This window comes from Vanellus vanellus (assembly GCF_965231255.1).
Source record: "Vanellus vanellus genome assembly, chromosome: 2".
In the NCBI taxonomy this organism is placed as follows: Eukaryota; Metazoa; Chordata; class Aves; order Charadriiformes; family Charadriidae; genus Vanellus; species Vanellus vanellus.
Window position 1 is genome coordinate 10972380 of NC_138906.1, and position 22785 is coordinate 10995164.

The 22785-nt window shown below is 40.3% G+C and overlaps 1 protein-coding gene across 1 annotated transcript in view; it reads right to left on the minus strand.

Annotated features, from left to right (window-relative positions):
* PTPRN2 (protein tyrosine phosphatase receptor type N2) overlaps positions 1 to 22785 on the minus strand; it is a gene marked incomplete at both ends in the record, with an annotated part of 658801 nt that overhangs the window by 38561 nt on the left and 597455 nt on the right. The window contains 3 exons of the mRNA XM_082499676.1: positions 4664 to 4741; positions 13549 to 13622; positions 21746 to 21893. Coding sequence (XP_082355802.1) covers positions 4664 to 4741; positions 13549 to 13622; positions 21746 to 21893 — 300 coding nt within the window. The remainder of the gene's footprint in view (positions 1 to 4663; positions 4742 to 13548; positions 13623 to 21745; positions 21894 to 22785) is intronic.

The window sequence follows — 22785 nt, forward strand, 5'->3', positions numbered from 1 at the left end:
AGAAGAAAAGCTGAAAGAGAGGTTGGGGGTAAAACACTGGGTGAATGAGGTTTGGAAAAAAGAAGTTATTGCCTGTTATTTGATTCTGTCTTTGTTCAAGGAAATAAAATTCTGTACTTTCTTTGTAAATAAAATGGAACTATATCAAAGCAAAACCCTATCCTGAGGATGAATTCTCTTTCCAGCTGAGAAGAAAACAACCCACAGACCTGGCAAATTGTTTAACCACTCAGGTAAAAATGGATTAATACCATGTGAGGAGAGGCATCCAGTTTTCAAGAAAGGGAATCGTGAGGTGGAATTCCCACTGAACCAAAATAGAATCAATGAAGGAGGTATCTCTCAGAAATAGTAATTGGTAAAAAGAGATGAAAACAAGACCAGATGAAATTAAAAGAAGACTTAAATCAGCTGGAGGCTTTTCAAAATTAATTAAAGTAGTAGCTGGAAAATTTCCAGAGCGGTCTAAGAGATGACATGCAGACAGAGATGAAATCTCTGCTTGAGCCGCAAACACAGAGTACCCAGACAGATTAGGAAGCCCTGTGGCAAAACAGATCAATGAGATGACTGACAACACAACTGCTGCAGGCTAGAAAGTTTTCGAAGAAATAGGTAAGCCAGGAAAGTTGGAACTAACTTGGCACTTGCTGGCTTAGAGGAGCTATGCCAGGAATATAAGGAGCTGGAGAAGGAAACTGGAGGGACAGAGGCAGCTGTGGAAGGCTGATGCTTGGAAGTGGCCTTACACCTTTAGAAAAGCCAGCCTAAGACTTCCCTTTTTTATCATTATTATTGTTACAACATATACAAAATTTGTTCGAACACCATTTGAAGATGACCGATATACAGGAGTTTGGACCATCTCCAGCTCAAAAACTGCATCTTTGAAAGAAAAACTTCCATCAAGCTAATCTCTCTCAGGTCGACATGAAAACCCAAATGAATAGGAAGGTGTACCAAAAATGCGGAGTCTAATGGCCAGCTCCAGGGGCCCAAGTTAGATGGTACTGAAGAACAATATCTGCCCTTCTTCCTCACCAAAAAGGACAAAATCTTCCAAAATTCGGGCACTAGTGAGACGATTGAAACTGGTCCCCCTCCAGTCCCATAGTGGTCCTAGGCATAGATCTGCTCACCAGTAGTAAAAATGCTAAACAAGATGAGCTTGGACAAAGCATCGTCAATGTTTTATGAAAAAGCTTTGCCCAGTTTGGGAAAGAAAAGACACTGAGCTGACCACAATCTTTGTTCAGATCTGGGCAACTTGAAAAGAGTAAATGGGAATTTGATTGCTGAGTGTCTAATAGCACTTGAACAAAAATACTGGGCACTCGATCAACACAACAGGTTTTAGAGCGGCCTGCCAATGGAACTAGGAAAAAAGATTATCCAAAACTAAATCATCTGTTTGGCCTTAAATAGAGATAATGGATGTGACCACATGATCATGTAGATGACAGACATGAAGAGAAGCAGACACTGGAGAGCAGTGTTAAACCTCAGGAACTGGGTTCCTTTTGGAAGAAGCTTCCTCCAGATGCATCTGTAACCTCCTCCGCCACCGGCGGGCATTTGGTCCATTGGACCACTGAACAGTTGGTCTACAGTAAAACCTACAAAGTAAGTACTGTGACACTCTGCAAATCCATTCCTAGTGGGCCACACTGCTTGTTAACGTAGATATAGTCACTGACGGGCGGAAGAATCAAATGCAAGTTTAAGGGAAACTAGGTTTAGAAACTGTGTCTCTGGAGTTTGAGCATGAAATCTAGACAATCAGGACAAATCCGGAGCAGTTTGGATTTCATTATGGATATCAGCTGCGTTGTAAATGCCACGAAAGCTGTCTTACACTTTCAAGTAAAACAAATGCTTTGTAGACAAGTGTTTTCTAGAAATCGGCTTGAAATGTCTACGGGAGTGGAAACATTGATAACAGTTTCTTCCTGGGGTAGTCTTTCAGCCAAGATAAAATGGAGTGGCTGATGCCCGCCATGCAACGAGGCTCTTGGGAATCTTAGCAGCTAAGTCTCTGCGAAAAAAGGAAGCAATATATCTAGTAAATATTGCCATAGAAGGTGATGCCAAGCTCCAAGAGTTTCTGTTGGACTTGCTAAAGCATGACATTGTGCATTTAGACAAGGAAAAGCAGAATAGTCCCAGGTCTCTCTGGAGTCAGTCGCTCTTCTCACTATCAGTCAGAAAACTGCTTCACTGAGCACATAAAAGGGAAAAAATGCAACACAGCTCAGCAACAGCTGGTATTAAGTGGAGGAGGGAGAGGGAGGAGAACCACTGAGAAGATGTTTCAGGAATGAATAATTGAATCTTTAAACAATCCCTGGTGGCAGCACCATGGTCTGTAAAAACTACTGAAAACCGTATTCAAGTAAACATCAAAGGATGCTGCCCTGAAAGGAGTTAATACTCTATTTTCCATAGCAACTTCAGGTTTCCCATCCTTTACCTTAAAATAGGTGCTATTAGGTAAGAAATGGATATAAACTTTGGTCCTGCATCTGGACATAAACCACAAGAACTTCAATCCATGGCTTTTAACTTGTACAATGGACCTACTACATTTCAGCAGATATGGACGCAGTGTTCTCTACGGAGTTAATCTCTCCTGGCTTGTTTCTTACACCTGGTTGATACCCTTGGGAAAAGAACCAGCACATTGACACGTGATCTGTGGGAAGTTTAAGAACAGAGGGTGATGGACCAGTCTGACACATGTGGATTGTTACGTTGAAGTAACAGGCATCATCAAAATAAATGTAAGAAACAAACTTTTCTATGGAACCTAATAGAAGAAATAATAAAAGAATATCACATCAAAAATAGACACATAGCCACACCTGAGCAGAAGCTGAACCACAGTTGCCAAACGGTTTCTGTGGAGAAGTATATAGCAAATCTGGTGGTGGGAAGGAGTGAACTTTCACTGATGGATAACTGGGAGGAGAAATAGCTAAAAAGAGCAGAAGAAAAGTGAAGGAAAGTGAAGACTCTCCACTCACAAAAAAGCACAAAGACAGTCAAGAAAGAGACCTTTTGAGTACAAAGTTGGAATGAAGAAGACTGGATCACAGAACAAAGAAATAACATTTCAGTTCTAGTCACTCTGTCTGTGCAAACAGTTTGCCTAACTGTTCAAATTAAAAAGGGAGAACAACAAAATCTATTGTTCGCACTATGTTGGTATGATAAATTCTGATTTCTGTGTGAGCAGCAGTGCTTATAAAAAGTTTGTTCTTTAAATGCCTCCTTTAAAAATGAGAACGTACACTTTTCCAACATGCAAAGATGCAGTTAGAGGTAAAAAAAATACAAAATATAAACATACAAATATGCAAAAATGTACAATTAAAAACCACGGGCCTTAGAAATAATAAAATACCATTACAGAATAGCTAACATGGTATTTGATTTTGCATGTTTAACCTAAGAAACACATTTTCAAGTATTATTCCTGATATAAGGAATACACTCACCAAAGGAAAAAAAGATACCAAAGACAAAAACCACAGGTTACTTGAAAATTTAAGCCAGAACAACAGCTCAACTGATGTCAAACAGAAAGAATTTGCTCTGGACTTCTAAAAACTAGGCCCAAAATATCTCAGACTGAGTATTTAAATATCCAGGAACCTAAAATCAAACATTTTGAAAATGTCTGGGTTCCCCATCAGAGACAGTAGGAAACTGACATGAAAAGTGTCTTTAGTAGGGATCAGTTAACACTTTCTAATCATAGACCAAGTGATGCAGAAGAAGAGAGAAGATGATTTCAACTGATGCAAGGTCCTAAAATACCATGGCACTTCTGAAATTTTTACGTAGGTATTCTTTATCTTCAGAGTAAAAGTTTCTAAATTCATAATGCAAAACAAAAAATAAAAACATATGTTCGTGTTGATAGTAAGCCCCAGTTGACCTCCTCCCCAGACAGCTTCAGTAAGCTTTCAGGCACGCTTTTACACTTGCAAAGGAATATCTAACGCAGCATATCCGTCACACAATCGCACACACCTCGCCTGGCGGCGTGTGTATGTTCAAATCCGAGAGCCGCCGGAGCGTGTAAAAAACCGCATGCAAAGTAAGCTCATATTTGTGCATAGGTAACTACTGCCTTTAGCCCCACTCCTGCAGAAAATTATACACCTAACTTAACTTTATGCAGCAGGGTCTTAACTCAGCCTTTAACTCACTACCTGTGGTACAGAAAATACCTAAGATTTAAGCATTTTGGGGAACTGGGACATGTGAGAAGTAGGTTTCAATGGAAAAATTCATGGCACATAGTGTTAGGTCCTTTTTGATCTGGAGAGTGACAATGAATTCTGGCCACACTCTTAAGGAGGTCAGGCCCTCTGAAAATCATCCAGTCCTTGGCAGTAGTTTAATTACGGAGACCTGGCACTAAAATACGAATACTTTGGCCTGAGGTTTTCAATATAATTTCCGGATCAACTATTCTTTAGCAGGGCTTGTCATGTACGTTAATGGCTGGAATATCCATGTAGGAGATTTTAAAAAGACATTTGAATGAAGGTTTTTCCACCTACTGTGACTCAAGAACAACGTATTTTTACACACCTTACATTTCTAGAAGTGCAGGAAAACACAAATTCAGTTTTCAAAGAGACGTTTAACTTACCTGCCAGAAGTCGGCGACAGTAGCAGGGAGAGGTCCCTGGGTGGCAATATATGCCGGGTTTCGGGGGTCATGGTCCATCTGGAACAAGGAAAGAGAGCACAGGCTGCATTTATTTAAAAGAAAATCCCTTGCTGCGCTAGAGACAGAAAGTATGTGAGGGCAGAAACGAGGGACTTCCTAAAGGACTGTCATGTCCCTCCGTCCTTTATTGGCAAGCAAAGAATTTTATTTCTATTTATAAGCTCAGAGAAGAACTTTTTCCACAAAAGACTGATGCTACCAGATGGATATCAGCAGACATGATGAGCAATGTCCTATGTCCTCAATATGCAGTGTAAGATCATTTATGGTGGTTGACAAAGGCATTTATCTGAGATCAGTACTCATGGTTTCATAGCAACCTAGGAGCCATTTGAAACATTTTTCTACACTGAGTGTTAAGAATGCTCCACACATCTAAATATGTTCTCCATTTCCACTGTGCCAGTCAAGGGCACATGTAACTCAAAAACCAGCAAAAATGGGGAACAAATTCAGTTTCTGGCTTTTTCTGGTTAGCTGATTTATCTAAATGCATGGATTTGGCCTCAATAGAGGAAGTTCTGCTTAAAGACCTTAATTATTACATTTAATTCAAGGAGCAGAAAATTCACTGAGCAGAAAAAATAAAGAATCTAAGAAACAAAGCCATCAAGAGTAAATAGGATTAGTGTGTTACAATGAATGTTTTTGAACTGATGGGTGGTTTTCTTGGTTCTAAATCTTAGGACCCATTCTGCTGAAAAAGAAGATCTGCTGATAGGATTAAAAACCAAACAAACTCATTCTAACCCTGAACTGGGCAAGACAAAACTCTGAACATAAAGAAAAGAGATCCAGTTCAGCTCTCAGATGTGTGGGTGTGACTCAGTGACACTGAAGTGGGCGAGAGTTAATTTACACCCGTGTAGCTGAAGGCAGAATTTGTCTCGATACACGATTCTGTTCTATAAGTAAAGATCTGAATAAGAATGAATGTGAGTCATATTTGCACTAAGAGGCATCTACTGAATTTATTCATAGCCTATCAAAATTTTCAGTCATGGTACATGTCAGCGTAAAAGAAGGCACCTCATAATTATGTGCAACATAAAAGAGGGAAGAGCCATAAAAGAACAGATGTAAGTTATTCTAACAGAACAACAATATGATGAATGTTGCAAAAAGGAAGAGAACACTTATGTTTCTAATTTTCTGATGTATAATTAAGCCGGACTTACTATTAAAATTCTCCATGACAACACAGCACAGGTAAAACGAAGTCCCTGAATCCACTTAGAATAAAAGCTTACTTTTGATTCACCACCCATAGTTATAAAAAGCCTTGACCAGGATGTCTACAATACCATTATTTTATTCTGAACTTCATTGAGATGCTTCTCTTATCAGCAAGTAACTCTTCACAACAAGCAATTGCTCACAACAAATTTCAACCTTGTTTCTTTGCCTTTTGACAAGAGCAATTCTGATAGCAGGACATTTACTACTGTGGGTATTTTGGGATCAGGGAAAAACTAGCTTTCTTCAGAAAGCAGCATTAGCAAAAAATCCTTAGGAACTATTTCAAAAAGGTCAACTTTTTTTTTGTTTTTCTAAGAATTGAGACACTGAACTAAACACAGCTGGAAACAATAGCAAATGTGATTAAGCATAGTCAGACTTAAAGGGGTTTTTTGCTCCACTATGGTTGAAATAATTTCTGCTGTTTTGTTTCAAATCCCACAGAGATCTATAGGATTTAATTGTGTGCTTAAATGTTTTCCTATGCTGGAACTAAAAATTTTTGCTTAGAAAAATCGACCTGCACCGAGGAGGACTTGCTACTCCCAGTGGAAACTGTTGTAGGCTGCATCCACTTGAAAACAATGTCACTTATCTAACAGGCGAGAGCCTGACTTGGAAATGTAACCAACAGCGAATACACCAAACTTTAGAAAAATGATAATTTACTTTAAATTTCTTCTTCAACTAAATTCTTTTGTATGTAGACATGCCAGAAAACAAAGGCAGAAGAAATCAAGGCTGATGCAAATAGCGCTGTCATGGAGGAAATACTTCTCAACATTCAGCTGATAAATCAGGAATAGGCCAATCTTGGCATTTCAGCATTAATCAACCTCTGTCACAAAGGTGCTGTTGGAACGTGGCAAACATTACAATAAGCACAGAGTAGTGAAGTGTATCAGCAGTTTAACAATAATTCAAAAGACAATTACAATTATTACATTCCAAGCACATTGTGTTGCACAGAAAACAATTATGAGCAGAAACTCGTCTGGCTCGGAGCAAATAGAAGATGGCAGAAAGCCCTATCACACTATTAAATGACCTTTAACTGAGCAAAAATAAGAGCAAAGATTAAACTAATTAAATGAAATTCCTGATGTCATCAATTTTCTATTATATGTACTGTTTTAAAGACCACATATTTCAAGAAAAGTGTGAAAAATCACTACTGCGATCACATTCAATTGAATGTGAGTAGGTGACTGCAAGGGACGATTCTTGAATGTTTTTGTTATGTTCTTTTTTATTCTCTCAAGGTCACCAGGAACACCAAGGGCATCTTCATCTATCAAAGTTAACAAAAGTTTGAATAAAGAAATAAAGTCAGTAATGGGTTTTAAACTAACTAATCAAGGATCAAGAAAACGGCTCTTTTTTTATGTCAGTAGTCATTATCTTCTTTCAAGGCTCCCTCAGATTTCTCACTTCATGAAAATAAAACAGAAAATGTATTCTCCAGAGAAGAATAGAGAACAGCAGGCTCCATACTATCAGGTATTAAAACAAAAAATCGACTGTTTGCTAACATTTTACATCAGAACAAGCTTCAGAAATCATCCTAATAGTTATTGTTCAAAAAGAACAAGATTTTTCCCTCTATGTCCCCATCAAAGCACAGAGTTCACAAGGCGTACATCAGAACGGGATCGAACAGCCATTTTTGGAAAGAAAAAGCTGCAATTATTACAACTGTTCTGCTATGGTGGAATTCTCATTTTCTGCTGCAGTACAACAAAGGCAAGTCTGGTGATAATGTTTCAATCTATTTTTCCATGATTTTGTATTAGGGAAAGAAAGGGATCAAGGATTACTATAACTGACCATGCAATTGACTGTGGTGCTTTCTGTCACTACCGATATCAAAAGCAAATGGAAACAAAGAGGAGGAGCATTCAGATTTCTTGTTGGAAAAGAAAAACTGCAGAAAACTTTAGTGCCACGACTTGTGCTTTTCTACAGGGCGTTGTAACGAAAGTTGACTTACAGTATCTTAAAATAGGAAAATATATAAAGAACACAGTATCACAATTAGTTGCACCTTTGTTAAATTAATATGAGACCACAGTTCCACCTTTGCCTTAACAGGGAATAAAAGCTACTCCTTTAGTTTTTCCTTCAAGAGTGCTAATATCCAGTTGCCTTATCCGAGGACTTTGCAAGGATTCCCTGAAGAACTCTGAATTTTGTTGAGTTTCTAGATAGAGATCATGCTGCTGCATGATTTCACTGATAATGCTGATGAAATACAGCAAAATCAACACATCCTGGGAGGAAATCTTCAAATTTATTGTATTTGGACTTGAGAGCAGTACATATGAGAAGGTACATGAGAAGGCCAACACCATCCTGGCCTGCATCAGGAATAGTGTGGTGAGCCGGACTAGGGAAGTAATCATCCCCCTGTACTCGGCACTGGTGAGGCCTCACCTCGAGTACTGTGTTCAGTTTTGGGCCCCTCACTACAAGAAGGACATTGAGGTGTTGGAGCGTGTCCAGAGAAGGGCTACAAAGCTGGTGAAGGGTCTGGAGGACAAACCTTATGAGGAACGACTGAGGGATCTGGGGTTGTTTAGCCTGGAGAAGAGGAGGCTGAGGGGAGACCTTATCACCCTCTACAACTACCTGAAAGGAGGTTTTAGAGAGATGGGAGCTGACCTCTTCTCCCTGGCGACAAGTGATAGGACAAGAGGAAATGGGTTCAAGTTATGTCAGGGCAGGTTTAGATTAGATGTTAGGAAGCATTTTTTCACTGAAAGGGTTATTAAACATTGGAATAAGCTGCCCAGAGAGGTGGTGGATTCACCATCCCTGGAGGTGTTTAAGAAAAGGGTAGATGAGGTGCTTAGGGACATGGTTTAGGAGTGGTGGTGTTTTTATCAGGGTAGGTTAATGGTTGGACTTGATGATCTTAAAGGTCCCTTCCAACCTCACTGATTCTATGATTCTATGATTCTATATAGATTCTTGTTAAGTAGTCTTCTAAAACCGTAAACCGAAGTAAGTGTCAATAGGCATCAATGACCACTTTGAAATCTCATGTAAATGATACACCGATTCATTCCTGCCCTTTACCTTCCCTCTCAGCTTGTCAGATCCTTACTTTCCACACAGAAAGATGCTGAGTGAGATGGGGTCTCAATCACACCGTATTTACTTTGATCTAAATCCTCTAAGTCCTCTGAGTCCTTAAATCATATGGGATCAGAGTGAGATCCAGTGTAGACCAAATATGACAGAAAGAAAGTTGAACTCTGATGAACACCTTAAAAATTCGTATGGATTCAAGCTACTGTGTAGCTTCCACATTTAATGTGTTTATAATACCCATAAAATCTACTTTCATGCATGTACTTATTACACAGAGTATAGACAGTCTCCAAAAGTAAAAAAGTATGTTTGTTTTTGTAAAAGAAAGCATATCCAACAAATGCAGATGAACTTTGTATTCACGTTCATCTCAGCATGAAAATTAAAAAGGTAGACTAGTCTTCATCTTCGTGTTTGAATTAAAATTTAAAACAATTTTTAAATCCTTCCTTTAAAACCCCTAATGGAATGAAAGAAGTAAATCTAGTTGTGAGTGCCATTATGAATTTCAGAGTCTATTCTTGGTGATGAAATTTGTATGCTGTGTTTGAACAAACCGTCATGCTAATGACATTCCTCAGTCTGGTGTCTTCAATAATAAGCAAACTGAGTTTTTAAATGTGGTTGATGGGATTTTTTCTCTTTCAGACACCCTATGAGGAAAAACAGAATTCCCATTTACTTTCATGACCTCTGATTTAAAAGCAAAGATTGCACATTATTTACTACTGGATGATTTTCCTGAAATTTAATGAGGACTAAGTACAAATATGACAGATGTAATTATCACAGTTTTATTCTGCACAGTCAGGGTCTTCTTGTGCTGTAATTGCAAGCCTTTCATTCAGCTGCTGATAGCAGAGTTATTATCCTAGTACTTTATGTTATTTCAGAGAGGAGGGAAACAGATTTCTACCTCACTTTTACTCCGCAAATTTATCCTAAGGACTCGTTTTACCTGGCCTCATGCTACAGTGAAATTAAAGACCTACGGGAGGAGCCTGGACTAAATCTTTGCTGATTCTCCTCACCCACTCCCAGCCGCGGTGAGGCCATCAATCTAACCCCAGTTTTCACAACATATTGGAGGGAAAGGAGGTCCTGAGGGGGGTAGCACTTTTTAAAAAGGAGGAAACATGTGGGCAGGTGGCCAGCTCATTGTCTAGCGTGGGGATTTTTTTACGGTGTACTGCTGCACTCATTTAGACTTAAGTTAAGGTTGAGTGAACCCCAGCTGGAGACCGGACCACTGACCCAGAAGCTGGAGATACCCAGTGACATGTACACGACTGGAAGCCTCCCTTTCCGATTCACAAATATAATTACTTTATTTTACACTCTTCCCTCACCAGACAGCTCACACGCGCAGGGAGGAAAAAGCCTCTTCCAGTCAGTTCAGACCGTACTGATCCTGCGCTATTAATGCCCATCTTGCAGCTCACTACAATGCTCACTCCTAGCCCCAGCGCTGCAAGGCGCGAATGCACCGGGAACATCACTGCATTGACATGGTAATTACTGAGGTTATTTAAGTTGAGAGGCAGCAGTCTGAAGGAAAGAAATGGCAGGATTTTTGCAAGAGCGAATAAAGGCGGACTTACTGGTACTCCACATCCACCGTACGTTTACAAAGACATTGATTAAATGTGTGTTTGCTACCCGAAAATATCTCAAATAAACAGCAGTAGGAATGGCATGCACGTCCAGCTGCGACGGCTGTACGGCCACAGTAAATACTGTGGAACGAAGTGTCCGATACAATACTCCAGTGGGCTTCTGAGGTGGGAAGCAGGACTGAAAGTCTCTGTCACTCCCATATCCTACCTCATTATACAAAAGCAATACCAGATCAACAAATCCATTTACGCTAACCTGAAGATACTTCATTTGTCTTGAAATGAAACAGTTTGCAGGGAATCTTTCCAAACTACGGGCTTGCAAAGTAGTGTTTTCCTCCTACCAGCCTCCCACTGCATCACCTTCAGGAAATACACATTCTATCTATTGCTTTCAAAATAGCAAAATGACTATTGAAACAAACTCACAAAACCATCTGGAGCGTCTCTTTCCTTGGAATAACAGGTCGTCTACAGAAATGTGGGCTGTGGCACTCCGTCCCACACAGTGGGGTCCCTATCCTACCATGACGAAGAGGAACTCAAGGAGTTTCTCTTGACGGTTTTTCATGGCTATGCCAGATACAGGGTGCTTGTCCCAGTCCAATGAAACACTTGCGCACCCACTTATCTCTCAACAGAAATATTTCTGTAAGAGATATAGAGACAACCATAAGAATTTTTGCTTCCTAAGTGCAACTTGTTTTATTGAACAAAACTCTGGAGTCTAGGAAAGCTACAAAGAAGAAATACCTTCTAACCTTGCAGAAAAAAATATGCTTGGGAAGTGCTGGATGGAAAGGCAAGATTACAACCCCCCAGTAAAACCATGAGAGTTAAAGCTGTGGAAGCAGAAACCCTCTGCCTGCATTAGCTTTGGGCAACCTGACAAAGCAAATCTCTTCCCAGTTATGTCAACGGGATATCTTGGCCCTGTCTCTCCACCTCCAACACTACTTAATCTAATACTTTTCTCTTTACTGTAATTAAGGGAATAGATACACTATAGTCCAGAATGACAATTGCAACAGGCATATACAGACATGAAAGAATCTACCCCTTCCTCAACGAAATTTGTGTACTAAAACCAGTTAAGCTGCGTCTACACAGACTTTTGGGCAGGCTGCAGAAGCCCATCTTGGTTATTCAGTAAAAACCCAGCATCTGTACTGCTGCCAGCACTAAACTTGGCCTGGCACTGTCTGCGGATGCTGTAATTCCACTTCTGCACCATGTTGTAGCCATGAGAATTACAACCAAGCTCTTACAAGAATACAATATCTCACTTCCAGTTAACACCTCCCACTCCTGTGCTTGCCACAAAATCTCACAGCTTCTACTATCAAATTAAAGCTTGACCAAACATAACTCACCGAATGTGCCCTGAAGACAGGCAACAGCGCTGAAGTTACTCTGATTCCCGATCCTGGGGCCAGCTAGAGCTCGGTCTAGTCAGAGATGTACTTAAAAGTAGTCCCAAACCTGCCCTAATCTGTGCGCATTCTGTCCTCTAAAAGGGCAGCTGGCAATCCCTGAAGCATGCAGGTGCTTTGGTTTCCCCTCTACCCTAAATCAAAGACAAAAGCATCCCGAAGATGTTTATTGGGTTCTGCGTATTTTTTAACTCTTTGAATAAAACGTTTTTATATGTTCAAGGAAGCAGAGCTTTTGAACGCTGCTGAAAGTAAGAAAAACAAAGCTCAGAGAATAGTTTCCATATAGTTGTGGGTTTTTTAAAGAAAAAAAGTATTGTCAACAACATCAGAAGGAGGCAGCCTGTAATTTCATGCTGTTGCAAATTGTCAGCTGCCTTGCCCACACAAAGTGATTTAACTGGGGGAGTGATACTCCCCAGGAAAATGAGCCAGTAATGGCATACACAACCCACTGCAGTGAGATCTAATTCTCCCTCCTAAGTTCCTTCTCATAGTTTCCCTACAATAACTTTGTAGTGCCTAATTAATGTGAATAAGAACCATGAGCAAAAGTGAATCCACTATCAGCAGTCTCATGGAGGTCAAGGGCACGGTGCTTTTTCCCCCTTCAAATGGATATCATGACACTTCCATTGAGATGCTAGGAGAGGGCAATACTACTGGCTCTATCATACCTGTTTTGTGTCTAAAAATAGAGACCTTTTCTCTCTATCACCTTTTGGAGACAAGAAAGGATTCATATTCAGCTTACATAGGGTCAGAAAGGGCAGCTGGGACACGCTGGAGTATTCGGAGGCAAAAATCGGATTGACCTATTTCGCAGTTTGAATGAATACACAAGTGGTAAGAGATCTCCTTCTTGCTTTCAAAACAGCAAGCTTGGAGAAGACTGGGAGAGCTACAGAAACACCAAGCTAAGCATCGGTAGAGGAACAGAGGAACATAAGGGGAAATGTCAGTTCCTGATGCAGAAGTTCAGAAGCCTGTGGAGCTCAGCTCTCCATGCCTACAGAAACCATTCCTCCTACAACTGTAGCTAGTAGGACAAAGCAAAAAAGAACAAGCAAGTTTTACCTCCTTAGAGAAGGAAAACCTCCACTAAGGGTATATCCTTGAATTGTATAATCCATAAGTTAATAATATCAAGTACAGAAAACCTGACAGTATTACAAGGTAGAACGATGACTATTGAGTGACTTTGTTTTCTTAGTACCTAAATTTCAAGAGTATTGCATGCACATGTAGAAGATTCATTTCTCTTCAATTTGAAAGGACAGCCTGAGACATCAGAGTTGTGAGGTGCTCACAACCTGAGGCTGCACAATCCGAGCGGTGAGGTGCCCCAAGTTACCATATTTCAACAACAAGAAAAGACACGGACTGACCATTTGGATTATTTCTTATAGGTTACTGTACTTACAATTGGGCTAGCATTGATGTAGTCTGAATTGTCGTGGCTATTTTCACCCTTCAGACATATCCGGGAATGATCATCTGCAGAGGAGAAAATAAGAGAAGAAAATTTCTATACAGGTATTCTACCCATCTTAAGTTAAACAATTCAAAGTCAGATTAATGCGCGTTTCAAGACAGGCAAACGATAAATATCAGAAAGGACATTTCCTTCTGACTCCCAACCTAGCATAGCCTTGATACAGCCACAGCGTCACAGTCTGACGCAGAAATGAAGCACTAAGACATTTCAGAGGCCGAGTATCAGAAAGCATGTCTTCACGAGATGCACCTTAATGTGTTACAATCTCTCATAGGAAAAGGGGGAATCTCTACTGCTCAGGGAGTTTAAGACTTAAACTAGGCAAAACCCTAGAAAAAAACACTATTGTAGAAAACAATCCTGAGTTTGCAGGGTCATGGAAGAAGTAAGTGGATGGACTTTGTCCATCTGGCTTTTCCATAAAATGAACAGCAGGAACATCGAAGCACAGTTGAGAGCTGGACAGTAACTAAACTGTCCTGATCAAAGACCAGTTCTGTGTGGTGCTATGCTAGTGATGTGGGGAGATGATATGACTTGGAGATGATCACGGGAGAGAGAAAATGCTGATAACAACTGCACCTAAAAGTATGACTGGAGTACATACAGGTATCTTACACTGCTGGCAATATAGCTAGTTCAGACACCACGAGTAAAGAAAACAGCAGTCTGGACATAAGAGACTTACTCATGTCGTTTGCCCATCATCAGGATTCTTTTATCATTTTTTAACTTGTGTTTTTACTGATTCCAGCTCAAGTATGTTTAGAGCTCATACTCCCCAAACTCTAGTCCTTTGGGGTTTTTTTTGGTTTTTTTTTTTTTTTTTTTTACTTCGGGATATATGTGTAATGGATGGGTTTTATTTGTCTGTATTTAGGCAGTGACAATGCAGATGTCTGCATCTGTTCCAGTCATTTACACTCACTTTCTGCTAAGAGAAAAGAAATATTTCTATGTCATGGATCACCTCACCCTGATTTAGCTGTCTCAGGCCAAATTGCACTTGGGAAGAGCCCGTTTCTTTCCATTGACTAAAGAAAGAAAGACCAGACCACACACAGATAATTTATGCAAGAGATGTCTAAGTCTTTATGTATGAATCTGAAACAACTCATACCTGATACATAACCCGCACAATTTATATTTCTCAGCACACCTACCCTACACAGTATATTGTGGTGAGAGGCTGTGGAGATGCCCTTTCTCTAAGGCTCTACAGCTGAACGCGGATACTGATGTTTTGAGAGGATCTTTCCATCAGTTATTCAAATAGATAAAAAACAGAGTATAGGAATACAGCCCATCCCCCTTTGTATCTTGTCCAGTGGTCTGTGAAACCATTCTTAAGAGCAGAATTACAAGTTGCCTTTTAAACTGTTAAGTACCAATGATTATTTTAATAATGAGGAACAATAAATGAGTTATGAAACATTGTAAGTACCACAGAGGAAAGCAGAGACAGAGGGTTTGGGCTCTACTTAGGTTTATTCACCAGCAATGTCATGGCAGTTAATACGTGAGCGAGACAAAAGTGTGATTGTATGAGTGTTCTTTATAGTAATTCAATCTTCTCAGCAATATTTAATGCACCAATATGAGCAACCTTCTCCTGGAATAAGATTAGAGGTGAACAAGTAATGTGAAATGAATGAAGAGTCATTCTTTACTGTTCACAAAAAAATTATTTCCTCTGGTAAGGTTTCAACACAACAGGAGAATGAAGAAGACGAGAAAGGGAAGACGTTCATGCACATTATTCACTTCCACCTTCCTTTGATACCACTGCACAAAAAATCCGAAACATGATGATGTCATGGTTTGGCCTCAGCCAGCAACAACAAACCACCCAGCCGCTCGCTCGACTCCCACAGCCGTGGGAAAAATTGGCAGAAAAAGGCAAAACTCGTGGGTTGAAATTGTGTAATTTAACAGACCAGCCAAGGGGAAGAAGAAAGAAAAAACAATAACACCGATAAAGGAGTATAAGGATGCGATTACAGTACCGCCGTGAAGCGAAGCGCACCGACCGGACCCGGACCCGGACCCGGACTGCCGCAGCCCACCCCCGAGTGGCGACTGGCCCCCCCTCCCCGGCTAGCTCCTCTTATAGCTGGGCATGAGTCACATGGTATGGAATACCTGCCTCCCCTGCCTGCTCCTTGGGGAAATTAACCCTATCCTTGCTGGAACCAGGACAGATGACAAAACAACAAAATGATCTTGTGACACCTGAGATTGTGGGGCTACCCCGGATTTTTTATAGGAAGCTGCACAACGAGCATTGTCAGAGAGTGCTTGAAGAACTACAGCTCTGAAACCTTTTGCCTATGCAGGAGATAGGCAGGTTACATGCACTAAATGTGGTCTCTCCGGTATCTTAAGCTAAGTAAGCACTCAGGATAAGCCCCACTCATTGGACAGCAAAAGTGTTTGAACTAATCACCAAAGAAAATGTGTGAAATGTTTTCAAATGGACGAGGGAGAGAGAGCAGACAGTGATTCATCAGTATTTAGCAAACAGATGTCGGTGTGAGTCTCCAATAAAAGTCAAGTGTCAGATCAGTAACATCATGATCTTTTTTTAAAAAACATGACGTTTTATCCAGACCGTCTGATTTAGTGTGCCATATCATTATCCTGCTGTCTTGGAGGATTTATCAGAGGGCGAGACATGTTAAGGCTTTGGTAGTGAAAAGGTGGTGAGACTTTGTATTTGCGTTCAGGAAAAAAAAAAAAGAGTGCAAAAAAGGTTGTACATGTGTTTTCTGCATATATCAAGAGTTTGCACCCATGTGTGCTTTAGTTGCAGCATCAAGCGTTCATATTGACAATGAACAGATTGTGCTTGTCTATGCCTGTTATCACCTCAAAGCTTCTAGGAACCAGCATAATAGCTCTTCAGAAACAGGCAGAAAAAGAAGAAGAAAAAAATAACACCACGGACATCAGTTTGTTATATTAACAATAAGAAACTACAGGGAAAATGCCGAATGTACAAGAATTTTTTTTGTAAACTGCATATTGATTATGTTAGAAGCAAGGAAAGAGAAGCAGGAGAAGCAAGAAATAAAAGGAAGGACGGAGATGACAGAAAAGGAAGATATATAAGATCAATCTAAAAAGCGAGAAAGAAAGATGAGAGAAAGAAAGGAGAGGAGAGGGATGGTAATAAGGAAGTGAGAGAAAAGACAAATGCTGTTACGAGCTACTGCAATCTGGCCAAGCTACAACTAGTCATCATTTCAAATATCTACAATAGCTACTGCTGAATGCTGAATTGCTTTGCATTTGCTATTGCTCCAGCCAAGCCACAGCTGAAAAAAAAGCAAAATCTATAGATAGATACGTGTGGCAGAGAGAGGTTTCCTAAACAAGGATAGTACTAACCTATAGCTGAGGAGAAATATAGTGCAATTTTGTATTTTATATACATATGAAATATAAAGTATAAAATACAAAGCATAAATTGTAAAGGATAGAGGATAAAGGACAAAATGTAAAGCAAACACACATGAGTTTGCAGTCTATAAAACCACAATTTATAGACTGATAAACCTAAGTTTTGGAGTCTACTTACACATATTTTCACGCGGACTAGGTTGCCGTTAACGGGGCTTGATTTAGTTCACTAAATCATACCATACCAACGTGTCATACCATACCAACGTGTCATACCATACCAAGGTGTCATACCATATCAACGTGTCATACCATACCAAGGTGTCATACCATATCAACGTGTCATACCATACCAAGGTGTCATACCATATCAACGTGTCATACCATACCAACATGTCATACCGTTTGAGAAACTGTGGATGAGACATTGCATAAGGATAACAGATGCGACACAAGACCTGAAGACTTGTATCCTATTGGCCCAGCATCCTAAGCTCACATGGCATATCCGAGGGCATCCCACAGCTATTCATTTCACTGTAAACTGAAAACCTACTTTTGGCCATTGCACAGCTCTCCCGATCCTACTGCAGTGACCAGCTCTTCACTGGCTGTAACGGGTGCTTTGACAGCCGGCTCACATGGAGGCAGCTACAGGGATACACTTAAATTTAGGCATCTTAATCTACGATTTCACAGAATCATGCCCGGAGAGCTTGGTCCCATGCCTCAGTGTAGGTTTCTTGTGATATCTAAGGTGCCCCAAGGACACTCAGGCTAGCAGCTAGGAGGGCACAGGTCTCCCACAGAGCCTGTGTTATACCCACCAGCTCTGCGTGGGTACCTTGAATACTTTAGGCATCTCAAAGGGCACTAGATTCCTTCAAACAACTGAGCTGAGCACCAAACGTCGTATCTATCTGGATTAAACAGTGACCTATACTGTTCCAGTATTGTAGTATGCCATCTCACGATCTTCTATTTATCTCACAGCGGTCTTGTGACTTAATGAAAATCTATTACTCTTGTTGTTTTTCAGATGAGGATTGAAAGCTTGGAAAAATAAGACTTACATCTTACCTAATTCCCTCTGTCTTCTGTTCCCTTTTAGTCAGATACTTCTGAAGGAACAGAACCAACAAAGAAAGGCTGGACACAAGGAGTATGGGTGACTTTGGGTTGTTTGAACCCAGGCATCAACACAGCAGAGCGAATCTCACAACAATCGACCTGGCACATTCTGCCTGGACCATCATTCTCCTCCTTCTAGATTTAGACTGATTCTTTTTTTTTTTTTTTCTATACAAAGCACTATACAGAACTACACTGATGAGAAAGTGAAGAACTACTGAGGAGCAAAAGTGCAGCAGTCTGAAGATTGTGAGGAATCACAATTTGTTGATTATCATCATTTTGCCCATAGGTTGTTTGCACAAAATGGAACTCTTCTCAGATCTGAACTGAAATCAAGTTCATTTATTGCAGAGGGCTATTTGCACATGCGTTACTGACACGGATAAGGCACACACCCAGGGCGAGTACCCTCTGCTGGGGTGTTCCCATCCTCGGTGCACGTCCCCTGGCTCTGCTCTGACTGTGCACAAGCCTCAGGGCTGGGTGCACACTCTGTCCCTAAATGCTTTGCTTTCCTTTGGAGGAAAGTCAAAGCGCAGAGGTAAGCAGGTTGCTCTAATATATACCACGACCCATGGACACGGCTTCGGTAGACACCTTTAGACAGATGTTCACTGCAAAAAGTTGTTTGCCAAATGTTTAAAATACCTATGTGTATCTGTGGTATACATAAATAAAAACATACAGTATTTACCCTATTGAGATTGTTTTATTTTGCAGAGAGGAAAGAAGAGAAAATAAAGCCTGGAAAGATATTTTTTTTTTTTGGACATCAACAAATTCAACTGCTTATGTGTTCATACAGAAAAAAGGTATCCCATTGCCCTAAATCAGAGCAATCTGCTTGTTGGTTGGATAAAAGGATGCAGTTTTTGTTAATCTAGAAGGTCCAAGTTACTTCAATTGTTAGACTTTTTTAAACTAGTAGTTAATTAAGTGCAGTGTCGAGGTATTCTGCTACCAAGTATTTTAAAAACTGTTTGAAAATAGAGAAGATAGGTATAAGAGTAAACTATGATGAAACTGAGAGATTAAGGATAATATTAATCTAGAAATTACATCAGTGATGTAATCAGTAAAAAATAGTATTGTATTATTTTAAGACTGGTTAAGAAAGGAAAATGCAAAGTAAATACAACATGATATTAAAGCTTCTTTGAAGCCTTCCTCAGATGAAATCTTTTATATGAATCGACAATCTTGTTCTACCTTGTCAAGGTGATTATGAATATGAAAGGGGTAAGGAAATGCTAACGAGGCATTACTCTGTGAGAATACTTTGAATGTAGCATAACAACTTTGTAGCATATCAAAAGCCTATCAGCTTTGCTTCTTAATTTATTATGAAGCAAATCTGTGACTTTTTGCTATAGTTTTAATGTCAAATGTAGTAAAAAAAGAGTGGGCAAACCGGGCTCATTCTCATCTCAGTCTAATCTCAGAGTCTACAATAACCATCGTCTTATCAAGATTCAATGTTGTTTAAACTCTATGCCGCACTTTCAAGCCATCATCAAAGTAGTTTTAAGGATATAAGATGACAGCTGTTTACCAGTGCACAGCAACTTCAGAAAGTGAGGGCAGGTAGTTTTGTGCAATTCAGTCAAAAAGGAAAGTTCCCAGTGCACTAAGAAAGAGCTATAGTAGAAGTTTCCTCGTTGTAACAAAGCCGAAAAAATAGCATTTTACTCCTGTAAAAGTCCTAAGGGATTTTAAATGTGCTAAAATACTTCTAATTAAAGCTCCAGATACATTGCAGCCACCCTGTCCATGTCCAAAACCCTTCCCAGGTCGTACTGATTTAGGCCAGACTCAGTGATGGGAAGAACAGGCATAACAGTATGCCACGGGAGAGGCAATGGAAGAGCCGTCAACTGAAGGCTGATCAGCGTAGGCTGATTCATCCACTTGGTACAACGTGATGAAAAGAGACAGACTATCTTAGCTCTGAAAATAGTTCAGCTCTCTAGCGTGGCATGACACCCAAGCTAAAAATCTCTGTTCTTTAGCACTGCCGCAGCTATGTTACTTCTGGATTCAGAACTAGAAAGGTCTAGTCTGAGGGTCCCTATCTTATTGCTCCTTGTATCATGCAGACATGTTCCTACACCGGCTGAATAACCGGCATCAATTTCTGACAACACCTGTAGCTGCCATTCTGTCTCTAAGGCAGCAGCCAGAAACAATCGGGCTTAATTTATGAGCAGGGACTTGGAATAGCTCAAGATGGACTGACTGTAAGTCCACATTGAAAAGAACGCTTTAAGCAGGAAGATTAACTTGGATCAATACACATTATTGTGGAGCAATTGTCACTTCCTAGCATGCTGGTTAAATGCTGTTTTTTCAGGATGGAAAAGAGCACAGAAATCTTGCACTCCTTTAACTTTCACGGTGTCTTCTTTAGAACTTCTCAACAGACCTGATCCCAGAACACATGGAAGTCAACAAACTGCTGTTGTTGCCCCTAAAGGCTTTAGACCAGCACCATATTTACTCAGGAGAATTGATATCGTCAAATTACTGTACTCTGCTAAGCAGCAAAGTATTGCAAAAAAAGCCACTGCATAAACAAGAGAGCCAAACCCTGCTGAAGCAAATGTGCAAGGACTGATGGGCTCAGTTAAATTATCATGTACTTCCAAAGAATCTTCACTCTAAATCTGGCTCTGACATTTACTTAATGTGTTACCTGTCATTTCCCCATTTCTAAAGGAGGCATAGTACTTACTGAAGGCTCTCAGAGGGAAAATTAATGTTTTCAGGGCACTTTAAAAATTAAAATAGCTATATATGTTTGCCAAGGTACCCAGCTGGGTTGTGGGCACACTGATTGAGAGCGTTTTTGTTGCTGTGGACTGTGCATATATTCTCAGTTTCAGTTTTGTTTCATTGGTTGCTTAATAAAATGTGTGACCATAGATTACCAACGTAATCTATGAGATACATATATTTGCATAGGAAAAATATCTTGCTTTTATTTCAAGCTCAGAAAGGTGGCTGCTCACAGGAAAGAGCAGATTCTAGGAACATAAACACTGCATGCTTTTTTTTCCCCTCTTTTTCTCTTTTTCTCCTAAGCCTAGCAGAGAGAGAAGCCAGTTTGCAAGCTTATCCACTGAAGCCTAAAGGGCCTCATTCAGTTCAGCTGAGTATCTGATCAACAGATCATCTAGCTTTGATTATAGACTGCTGGTATTACTGTTGGACGGACATGATACCAACTTGTCTATACACAAGCCAAACTTCTTTCTGTTGAATGGCTACAGATGCCACTCTTGTACAGAAAGTATATTCCAGCGCTGAAAAGCACTCTGGCTATTGAATTTCATGAGACAGCACAGCTGCAGCAGCAGTGCTCTGTCACGTAGTTGTGCATTTTTGTAACATATATGCAACTTATATGGAGATAAAGTGTCTGATATGACAACAGGACACGCACCCAGCCCATAGTTTTCTAGTACACATATAAGCTAGTCTATATTCTGTTTGCCTGTCATCTGTAGCTTTCAAACCACTGTGCAAAGGATATTGCAAAAAGCATCAAGAACTTAAAATGCAGTCATCCAAATTAAAGCGTACATACATGGTACTACAGCCTGTGAGCGATTCTTCTGGGTATTTTCCTCCTGCTGTGCAACGGTGGTGGCGTTGGGCTCCGCCTGATAAGCACAGAGAGCTTCCCACTCTTTCTCCAGACGATTCTTGTTTTTCAGATGATCTTCCATGTAGGACTGGAATTAAAAGAACACTGTATTAAGCACTGACCTAGCTAGGCTCAAAGCTAAGCTAAAAGGATGTATCTCGGGATGGTAGGCATGAGAACCCTCAGCTTTGGGAACAAAACACACTCAGTCTCATGGCCAATTCAGTCACTTAAGAGAGTTAACTTCAAGCTTCTTTGTGCTATACAAAATGGGAACGCTAACATGTACCGGTGCTAACAGAGAAGAAATGATTGAAACCTCCAGCTACTGAGCGTCAGGAGAAAACTATTTCTGCTTCAGTACCTAGAAGATGTAAGCCCAAATGTCTCTTTCATCAGGCAATGAAAAAGGAACAAAACTCCATTGATAAAAATGACTTACTACAACAACAGCTCACGTCAAAACGAAGGCTTTTAAAACTAAAGTTCAAGAACATACGCAAGTCACAACAATGATACAGCTGTTGAGGAGAATTAAAAAATTGCCAGGCTGAAGTGTCCTGGCTCGGGTACCGGGTCATTAGGAACTCATCCTGCACGTGGGCTGGCACAGAGAGGGCCTTGAACTGAGAAGGTGCTGTTAATTAATATTAATATATGTTGTCAAAGATTGTACCTGGCATTCAGTAAAGTCAACAGTGTTAGAAGAAGCATCGCCAAAGAAAAATTAACTGGCTGTGGCAGGAATGACGGCCTATCAGAGTACATTGGTACAGGTCTTAAGTTTCTGCAGCCCTCCCAAGGCTAGAGATGCAGTACAGCGCTGGATCGGGAATTCAGTTCCAAAGGTTTGCCAAAAGCGAAATAAACTCCTATTCCTATGGACCTGAAAATCGTCCAAGTAGGTGAGGGGAAGAGAGCAGAAAGGAGGAAGGGTGGGGAAAACCAGAAATCTTCCCCTCCCTTTAACATGAAAATTA